Source organism: Monoraphidium neglectum, assembly GCF_000611645.1.
Source record: "Monoraphidium neglectum strain SAG 48.87 unplaced genomic scaffold scaffold02228, whole genome shotgun sequence".
NCBI classification, from domain to species: domain Eukaryota; kingdom Viridiplantae; phylum Chlorophyta; class Chlorophyceae; order Sphaeropleales; family Selenastraceae; genus Monoraphidium; species Monoraphidium neglectum.
In genome coordinates, this window is record NW_014011400.1 from 1 (window position 1) to 9,776 (window position 9,776).

The window sequence follows — 9,776 nt, forward strand, 5'->3', positions numbered from 1 at the left end:
GCCGCGCCGAGCGCCGCGCCGCCGCCGCCGCCGCCGCCCACGCGGCCGCCGCCGTTGCGCCGCCGCCGCGAAAGCCCGCCGGCCGACGCCGCGTCCTCTTCGCCGCTGTCGTCGCTCCAATGGATGGAGGCGTGCGGCGACGCCTTGCCGTTGCCATTGAAAAGGGCACCGCCCGCGCCGTTGGCGCCGGCGGGCGAGGCGTTGAATTCGATGCCGTCCCTCATTTTGGACCACGGCCGCTGCTTGGACGCCGAGCGCGTCAGCGGCGCCATAGTCGGGTGCGGGGAGCAATAGGGGCCGCCCTCTCTAAGAGCGACCAACGCTGGAACGCGCGCAGAGGCGCTGCGACGCGCCTGCGCGGCTCGCGACCGCTGGCAACCCTCGCTCCGAAAAGGGCCCGCCGCCGCGGCTCACGCGCTCACGCCCTCTTCAACGAGGCCGCCGGCTGGGGTCCCTTTTCACGCCTCCTCCCCCGCCTGCTGGGCCTCCGCCGCCCCCTCCGCCGCCTCCGCGGGCTGCTGCTTCCGCGGCCGCCCGCGCTTCCGCTCCCCGCCTGCGCCCGCGCCCGTCCCCGCGCCGGCGCTGCCTTCTGCGTCTGGCGGAGGGATCGGCTGGGGTCCCTGGCAGCGGGAGGTCTTCTCCTCTGCAATAATTGTCTTGGACTCTGGAGAGCGAGCAAAAGCAGGGGCAGCGAAAGGGGCAGGGGAGCCTTTGCATGGGAGATGGCCACCCAAAAGGCAGCTGCCAGGTTGATGGCTGCGCAGCTGGCGGCCGGCTGTGAGCAAGCGCCGCATTGATGGAGCAGCCCGCCTGTGCCTGAGCAGCGCCACGCCGCGCAAGCAAAAAGCCGCCCCCGGCTGCAGCAAGCGGCAGCAGCATCGTGTCCCTGTACCAAAAGGCGTCGCCGGGGCTGGCAGCGGAGCGGTTGTGGATAGGGGCGGCGCACCAATACAGGCCTCCAGCAGCGCCGCGCGGTCTTGGCAGCGCTTGGGGATGATTGGGGCCCTTCCTGCGCTGCTGCCAATGCCAATGCAGTCCTCGATTGCGCGTACTGGGGGGAGTCCCCGGGTTGGGGGGTTGGGAGAGTGAGGGGTGGGCAGGTGCAGGGTGCGGCAGGGCTGCCCAAGGGATTGGTTGGCGGTTGGGTTGGGCCTGCTGCGGCAGAGCAAGGGCTGCATGAGGCGCTTTCGCGGGTGAGACGCGCTCACCTTCTGCGGGGCACAGGCCCGAGAATATGCACCAGCCGGCGGAAGCTGACAGGTGGGAGCAATAAAACTGCGGGACAGCACGAGTGCAGCGGCGGCATGTGTGTGCACAGGAGCAGTCCTTGCAGCGACCGCCTTCAGCTGGCCGGCACAAGCGCCATGAAATTCATAACTCGTCTTTCACACGTTCCGCACGCGCCCAGACACTACTAGCTGCAGGTATGCAAATGAGCTCCACCAGATCGCGCACGTCAGGATCGCGCTTGTGCTTGCGTTGGCAATCCTGCAGAGCTGCAATGACTCTTGCACAGCTCATGAAGAGTTTGCGGACGTCCACAGCTCGTGGGCCCCACGAGCTCTATGATTTCCAGACTGTGCAGAGAAGCTCTTGATGAATGTTATTGATTTTCGACCACCATAAAGCGTGCAAGATCAGTCGGCCGCGCTTGGCTTTCACAGTGGCGATGGCTCCGCACCTGCTGGCCGGCGGCCCACCCAGGTTCCCCTTGCACTGCTGTCCCAGTGACGTCCGCAAAGGCCCATGTGATTAAGGCAGTAAATGTGTCGCTGTGCTGCTGGTGTTAAAAGCACAGCGAACCTCTATTGGATTGTGCACCCCCATTCCACAGAGCCTAACGTATCCCATCACCCAGTCCGCACACCCACTACTACTGTCCAGCAGGACGCTGGACTCTGTCGCGCCGCACGCGCGTGACGCGACCACGCTCACGCGACCACGCACGATAAATTTCAAACTATGGCAGTGGGCATGCGATTCACATGAGGTGTGACAGGCCCCTGCAGGTGCCAGCTGCACTGCGGCAGCTGTGTGAGCGAGACACCCTACCTGGCATCCTCCGCAGCTCAATGTGCACGTAATGTTGTGTTGTATGAAGAGATTTTGCATCACCACAACCACATATACTGCAAGCGTCGCCATTGGGCAGCGCCTGAATAGGCTTTGTGGCTCACTTCATCCCTGCCTGCAGGAACCCGCCTTGACGTGAATTGACTTGTTTGACTGTTGTGCCTGGACGCCCCATGAAGCATATGAATACGACCTCGGATTTGATTAAGTTGAGGGTTATGACAGTGGTCTCTTCAAACCTATTGTCCTGGCGTCGGCTCGACTCGCCTGGTGAACGCGATCTGGGCAGTTGAGTTGCCAGTAGAGTGACTCGGATAGGACTTGAACTGTTATTGCGAATAATAAGGAAGCGCGGAGTGGCCTCGGACGCGTGGTGTTGACCCGACCGCTTTGACCGGCCGCCCCTTCGCCTCGAAGGCCGCTGCCGCAGCGAGGGTCCTTCCAAGCACCATGGTGATTGGGCAAAGCGCTGACTCGGCTGATGTGGCACCGCTTGACGGATATCCCGCCTTCACTGCCGCCGCCGCGGCCCGGCCGCCGCACCAGCCCCGCCGCCACTGCCACCTCGGCCCGCTGCCAGCTCACCACCCCGACACCGCCCCCTGCTCTTTGTACGCTGCCTGCCCAGGACGGCGCCGCGCGCCCCCCGCTGTCGCTGCTTGTCGTGGAGGCGTTTGCCGGAACCTATCCCATCGCCAACGCAGCCCCCGCGCTGGCGGAGAAGGGCGCCGCACGCATCACTGGCTACGTGGGCATCGAATGGGACAAGCCTAGCCGCGCGCCGCGGCCAGAGCAGGTGGGGGCGGAGACCCGCACCATACACACTCCAACGGCCCCCGTGGGCATTGCTGGTTGCAAGCACATTCTGGCGCGTGCAAGCGAGGTGGCGGCTCTCAGCAGGCTTGCGTCATCCTAGAGGCTGGGCTCGAGGGGGATCCAACACCAGCCCCACAGCGGCAGCTGGCACGGGCACCTCGACCCATGTAAAAGCACCGTCGCGCGCGGCGCCCGGAGGGGACGCACGACAGGTGCAGCACAGCACTTGTACGTCGCCTCGCACAGCAACCAGAGCTCCTCTCACCGCGGCCCAACCCCACCCCCTTCGAACACACTCTCACACACATACGGTACACTGTTATACACACACGCAAAGTCACATGCCTCACACCCCACGACCACCCCCCAGATCGGCCTCCCCCATGAGGACTTCCTGAACTTCACCGGCGACCCCAGGGGTGACGTCACCGACCCCCGGGTCCACGAGGCAGTTATCGCCTTCGTCAGGGCCCGCGTCGCCGCGTCAGACGCCGTCGTCGTCGCCGGCGGCCCCCCCTGCCAGCGGTACAGCACGGCTGCGTCCGCGCGGAGCCGCTTCCCCAGGCGGTACGACGCCATGGAAGCCGACCAGGAGCTGCTCGCCGCATTCGACGCGCTCGGCGCCGCGAAGACGGAGCTGGCCGCTTGCGGCCCCTCCCTCGGCGACCTGGCGGCCGCAGGGGCGCGGGTGTCTACGGCGGCGGCTGCTATCGAGGCTGCGAAACGGGTCAGCCTGGACGCCCACGCGCGGGCCAAGGTGGAGGCGGAGCAGGATGCTGGGGGCCTTTGTGATGCTGACGAGGTTGTGAGGTCGTACCTCTGGCTCTACAAGGCGGTTGAGGCGGAGGCGCGGGCGGCGGGGAAGCCGTGCTATATCGTGATGGAGAACCCCTACTCCAATCGCTACCGGGGGCTGTGGAACAGGTGGGGGCCGAGGGGTTGGCAGCCTTGTGGCGATTGAGCAAGTGTATGGAGTATGGCTTTGAGGGTGGTAAGAGAGGGGCAAGAGAAGGGCGGCAGGATGTTTCTGCCGCATGCAGCTGATACAAGAAAAGCACCTGCACAGCCAGCTATCGATAGTGCCGCATGTCCTTGAACACCCGCTTTGTTCAGTGCGCTTGCAGCCAACGGCATTGGTGACTTTTCTCACACCCTTTGCCGGCCCCTCCCTCACCATTGCGCCCGCCCTCTCACCCAAACGACCCCAGGCCCTTCATGAAGCTCAACCACCTGCTCCACCTGCCCAAGGCCCCTGCCGGCGGCGCCGAGTCCCGAGAGAGCAGCTTCCTCGCAGCTTCCTCCACCGCCTGGCTGCGCTGCGTGTGGACCAACTACTGCTGCTACAACGCGGAGGCCCCCAAAAAGGACACGATCATATTCACAAACATGCCAGAGGATGCCCTTGCCGAGCGCCGCTGCAGCAGCCGCAGGACGCAGCACGGCTTAATCCCGTCGTCCTGCAAGGTCGGGGGCGGCGCCGATCACGTGACGATCAAGGGCACGAAAGGGGCGCAGGAGCGCGCGGCGTGGCCTCGCGAGTTCGCGCTTGCAGTGCTGGAGGGCTGCGCCGCCGCCGCGCGGGGCGGGGCGGCTGGGAGCGCGGGTGGACGGGCGCCGCGGCCGGGCGGCGGCGAGAACGGCACAGAGGCTTCGGTTGGCAAGTTGGCTGAGATGACGGCGCGGCTGGCCGTCGCGCCGCCTGAGGAGCTCCCGGAGCCCTTTGACTGGCACGGCATCGGGTCGCAGCCGCTTCTTGTGACCGCAGAGGCGGCCGGAACCGCGGGCGCCGCACTGGGCGGCGAGGAGGTGCCGGATGCGGGCGACGAGGGGGCCGGCGAGTGTGTCGCGGCGCGCGCAGCCGGGCAGCTCTGGAAGGAGCCGTGCGGCTGCGGCGATTGCGCCGAGCTTCTGCCCGGCATCGCCGCTCCGCTGGGCCAGATTGTTGCCAAGCCCCCCGCGGCGCCGCGCGCGGGCCGCTCGCGCAAGCCCAAAGCCAGGCAGGCCGCGACCGCGGCGGCGCTCTCGCGCGTGCCGCTGCCGCCTGTGGGTGCTGCGCGTCCGGCGGCGGCGGCCGCAGGCGCGGCGGCGCGACCGCGGCGGGTGCTGGTCTGCAGGCTGCCTGTGAGGCGGCCGATGTTCGCCCCTGCGGCAACTGCCGCACACAGGGCCACCCGCTGGCTGCGTTGATCATCATCATTTTTTGCCACGCGGGCTGAAGCGGCTGCGCAAGCGTTGCTGATTGATTTCTGCAGGTTGCACCACACGGCAGTTGCCCCTTGCATTCCCCGATTGGCATGTGCTTTTTGCCGGGCACTACCTCTCTGGTCGCCGTGAATCGGCTTCGCCGTCGCAAGAAGCTCGCAGGCGCACCACTCTGCTGACGCGCAGAGGCCGCAGCTCTCATTCTTTTCACGCCAAGCATTGATGGCTCCTGGCATTGATGGCGCCTTACTAAGGCGCAGTAGTAGAGCGCAACGCAGCGCACGCGCACAACCCATGGAGGGAAGTCCCTGGAGCTGCGCTGCACTTCACCTACCTACGTACCCGATTTGTGCCCAATTTCTGTTTCTCTCCCTTGTCTGGCAGTTGTGTGATCGACGACCTGATAGCGCCATGGCCCCGGCCAGCGGCACCCCACGGAGTAACAATGCAGCAAGCTGTACTGGCAGCCCTCGCTGGCGCTTACAGTAGCAGGCCGCGTCCGACTGGCGCCTCATGCGTGCATGCTGCAAGCGGTGTAGAGATGCAACGACGGCCGCTCGCTGCCCTCGCATGGCGCGCGCATGCATATGCGTGGCGGCGGCCAAGCGCAAGGCGGCCGGCACGCGAGTGACTGCCTCAAGGGATGTCAAAGACATGAGCTGTAGTCAGACCAGCCGGGGAATAAAAGCCGAAACCTATGGAACTTGCCCGTTGCTTTGGGCAATAGAACATATCAGCTGGCAATCTGGGCCAAAGCACTCCGGTCGAGCCCGCATGCTTGACCGGTGCAGTTGCCAGCGTTGTGCAGTGTGTGGTGTGTGTTTAGGGGGAGGAGGGCCCCTGCGCCCTCAGTGCCCTTCTTGAGAGCCGGCGGCCCAAGTAACCCCTGCAAGAACAATAGACTCTCCTGCAAACATGTACGCATGCATCGCGCCGCAGTGTGCGAGGGCGTGGGCACAGGCACCAAGCCGCCCGCGTGGCGACGTTTGTGCGCGCGCCGCAGCAGCGAGCACGAGAGGAAAGCGGGCCCGCACCTGCCCTGGCAATGACCGTGCCGGCTGACACCCAGTTATGCATGTTCGCAGTCACGATGGAACGGCTCCGCCCGAGCGCCCCTGGCACGCGCGAGCTGCGCCGCTCCGTCACGCTGACTGCGCGCCAGCCGGCGCCGCAGCGGAGGTCGCTGCAGGGCGGCCCGTCCGCCCGCTTCACTCGCTCTTGGCGCAGCTGCTGGCGCGCCTCGCGGACGGCGGCGGCGGCGCCTGGCAACCGGCAGCTGGCATGTCGATGCCACTCCCCCACCCCTTGATGCCGCCAGCAGCCAACGTGACGGCGCACTGGGCGTCCCCGCCCTGCGCCGGCAGCACCCCTGCAGCTTCCCGGCAGCTGCTGAGGCCGCCTGCCTCGCAGATCGCCGTAACTGCCTGTGGGGCCTTTTCGCTGTGCGCACGCTTGATCGGCGCGATCGGCGGCCGGCCGGCGCTGCTGCTGCTGCTGCTCATGCGCCGAAGGGGTCCGGCCAGCGGCCCATGCGCTGTGCCGCTGACCGCCGCCTCGCCGAGCGCCCCAGCGGCCGCGCCCGCATCGATGCTGCCGCGGCGGCTGCTTCTCCGCCGCACCCGCTCGTCGCCGCAGCCGCCTTTTCCGGCGGCGGATTCGGGCGCCGTGGCGGCGGCGGCAGCCGCGGCTGCCGCCGCCAAGCCGGTGGCAGCCGATGCGAAGAGGGTGAGCTCAACGTCGCCCGGCCCGCTCCTGCCAGCCCGCGTGGCGCGGCGGCTGCGGGGCGCCCGGGTGTCGTCCTCTGTGCGCGGCACAGCGGGGCGGCGGCGGCGCAATGCATCCGGGGCAGTGGTGAGAAAAGCATGAGCTAGCATATTGCATGCCGAGCAGTCGCCATAGGCAGGGGTATGGCTCCTGCTGCCTTGGCTTTTCCCCCTCTCGGTGCAGGCCAGGCGAAGACGACCGCACACACCGGCTGCTCGGGTCCCTCCCCGCACCTTCGCCGGCGCTGCAGCGGCGCGACGCGGCGGCCGAGGAGACCGGCGCGCCCGGCAGCTGGGCGGCAGCTACCGTCCCGGGCGCTCGGCGCTCCTTCGCGTTCAGCGACGCGTCGCGGCCGTAGCCCGACATGAGGCGTGCAAACAGGACCTGGGCGTCCTCCCTGGAAGCCGGAGGGGCACGGCGGGCGGCCGACGGCGGTCAAGGAAGGCCATGGGTAAGTCAACGAGGGATCATACGAGGGAGAACTCCTGAATATTTTGGAATCAGAAGCGGTGCGCTCGCAAATCACGACGGCTCACCCGATCGGCAGCTGCTGCGTGGGGATATGCACAAAGTGGCGCGCAAACATGGCCGTGTCCGTCAGCAGCCCGTTGGCGCGCTTTATGTCGGACACCTGGTGCATGGGGGGACGTGCATTGAATTGGAGAGTTGGAGGTGGGGGAGCATCTGTGAGATGGCGGCGGGAATTGAGGCGGGGTTGCGGGTGGCTGGTGATGGGGACTTGGGGGGCCGAGCGCGGTGCAGCGCGCTTGCGGGGGAGGCGAGGCGGCCCCTGCGCCACGCGCCAGCTGCAGGGGGGGCCGCGAGGCGTGAAGAGGGTGCGTGGTGCAGGGTGCATATCCATGCCGGTGCACCAGCCAAGGGGGCTTCGACGCAGCATCCGCCTTGACCATGCGGCACACTGGATGGTGGTCGCACTCACCGTTATGTGGTATTTGATCGCCAGGCCCGCCAGCGTGTCCGTCTTGCTGATCTGTGCCGCAGAGGATGGTCGCCCCGGCTTGCATTATGGCGGATGGCGCAAGCAGCGGCGCGGACAGGCGAGCGCCCACGGAGCGGCAGCAGCAGGTGCAGAAGCATCGCGCGCCCGGACGTGCCGCAGGGCAGCCGCGCGCCTTGTGCTGGATGCAGTCCAGAGAACACGTCGAGTTCGATGGCTCGCTGGCCTCGGAGCACGGTGCCCTTGGCACGGCTCCCTCGCATGGGGGGACCCCCACCCATCGTTCGCAGTCCGCCATGACCGTCATCGCCGACGGCGCGGATTTACGACTGGAGATAACGATTTATATCGCAATGATCGCCGCACAAGAAGAGGGTGGCTTGAGGCTGCGGCAGTTTTTTGCGAGGTTACAAATCGATTGGATACCTCATAGTCAAGAATGCAAGTACGAGCAAGATAGAGTTCGGTGAAACACGCAGTCGATGGCTTGGCAACCGCAGCAGCCGGCGACGCTGCAATCAGCCTGGCTCAGGCTGGCTGGCTGTCTTCTCGTATGGGGCAGCGCACAGGCGACCGCCGCTCGCTGCTCGTCAAAACCGCCAGCTTGCACCAATACGCAACGCCGTTGCAGTGCCCGCGCCCGCCGCGCGCACGACCATCGCGCCGGGCGACAGCTCCAGGCCGTCCGCCAGCGGCAGCCGCCAGGACAGCTCGCACAGCAGCGGAGCCGCCCCGCTGCCGCCGCCGCTGCTGCCGCCGCCGCCGCCGCTGCTTGCAGGGCGCGCGAGCACAAGGCCCACCGCAGAACCCCCCGCGTCCGGCTGGCTGTGTAGCCCCACGCCCCAGCCGAAATCGGCGCCGCGGCGCGCGCCTGCGCCCGCGCCGCACCTCCGTCGGCCCTCCGCCCACGCCGACGCGACAAACGCGTCCCCCAGCGGGGCCGCCCCCACCACACCCGCGCTCCAGGCGCTGCTGCCTGGTGCCGGGGCCCCATCGGCGGCGCCCGCTGCCGCCGTACTGCGGCCGCTGCCCGTACCAGGCAGCCGCAGCCCCTCGAACCGCACGAGCCGCTGCAGCGCGCCCGGCGCTGCGTCTTCGGCGCTGCCGCTGCCGCCGCCGCTGCTGCCCTGCGCGCCTGACACGAGCGTGAGGCACGCGCCGTCGCGGCTGCGGAGGCTGACCTGCGCGCAGCCGCTGTGCATCAGCCGCCGCTCGTCGCCTGCAGGGGGCCGCGTTGCCGCAGACGCACCGGGGGATACTGCTTACCAGCCACGAGGGGTCAGGGCGGCGCTGCCCACAAAGCTTGAAGCTTCCAGAAAACAAAAACATGGAATCCCGCAGCATTGATTTGCACGCTGACTTTCGGCATCAAACGGCAACGCGCCGTGTCCCAAGGCGTCTCCTGCTCACCTGGCAACGGGCGACAGAAGAGGCCGGCGCTCCCCGAGACCGCGCCACCCCCGAAGCACAGCGCCGCCCCGCAGCCGCCGTCCTCCGGTGCGGCCAGCCCGTGCCCGCGGCGGAAGATTGCGGAGATCCCGTAGAACCGCGGCGCGTGCGGGTTGGCGCACGGCGCGGCGTCGGAGAGGCGGCCGCCGGCCGCCGCGAGCATGAGGCGCAGCCGCCGCCCGACCTCCGATCTGTATAAGAGCTGGGCAAATGTGGCGGGGATGGGGGGAGGGACGGGTGCAGTCGCGTACAGGCGATGAGTCAAATGCGCACAGGCAGCAGCAGCGGCGGCGGCAGCAGCAGCAGCAGCAGCAGCAGCAGCAGCAGCAGCAGCAGTACTACCAGCAGCCGCAGCAGCAGCAGCAGGGAAGGGGACCGAAATGTACGCGTGCGCGCCTCCATCTCGCACTACCAACACCCAACATCCCAAGTCCACCATAACCAGGCCAGCGGCCCCACCTGCTCCAGCCTCGCAAGGCCGCCCTCCCCCGCCTCCTGCGTCACCCTGGCCGTC

General features: G+C 67.7%; 4 protein-coding genes across 4 annotated transcripts; 1 reads left to right on the forward strand and 3 right to left on the reverse strand.

The window, feature by feature from the left end:
• Positions 1 to 41: 41 nt before the first annotated feature.
• MNEG_10217 (hypothetical protein) lies at positions 42 to 272 on the reverse strand (the record flags this gene model as incomplete). Its single annotated transcript, XM_014041308.1, has 1 exon — positions 42 to 272. A coding segment is annotated over one exon (231 nt), but the record flags the coding sequence as incomplete, so codon positions are not given.
• Positions 273 to 2,523: 2,251 nt separating this feature from the next.
• MNEG_10218 (hypothetical protein) lies at positions 2,524 to 5,105 on the forward strand (the record flags this gene model as incomplete). Its single annotated transcript, XM_014041309.1, has 5 exons — positions 2,524 to 2,526; positions 2,702 to 2,869; positions 3,260 to 3,813; positions 4,098 to 4,932; positions 5,055 to 5,105. 5 exons carry the CDS (start codon positions 2,524 to 2,526, stop codon positions 5,103 to 5,105), a joined length of 1,611 nt encoding a protein of 536 aa, XP_013896763.1.
• Positions 5,106 to 6,299: 1,194 nt separating this feature from the next.
• On the reverse strand, positions 6,300 to 7,495 carry MNEG_10219 (hypothetical protein; the record flags this gene model as incomplete). The annotated part of the gene is made up of 3 exons (XM_014041310.1): positions 6,300 to 6,892; positions 7,089 to 7,252; positions 7,392 to 7,495. 3 exons carry the CDS (start codon positions 7,493 to 7,495, stop codon positions 6,300 to 6,302), a joined length of 861 nt encoding a protein of 286 aa, XP_013896764.1.
• A 908-nt stretch (positions 7,496 to 8,403) lies between these two features.
• Positions 8,404 to 9,032, reverse strand: MNEG_10220 (hypothetical protein; the record flags this gene model as incomplete). The annotated part of the gene is made up of 1 exon (XM_014041311.1): positions 8,404 to 9,032. A coding segment is annotated over one exon (629 nt), but the record flags the coding sequence as incomplete, so codon positions are not given.
• Between the last annotated feature and the right edge of the window lie 744 nt (positions 9,033 to 9,776).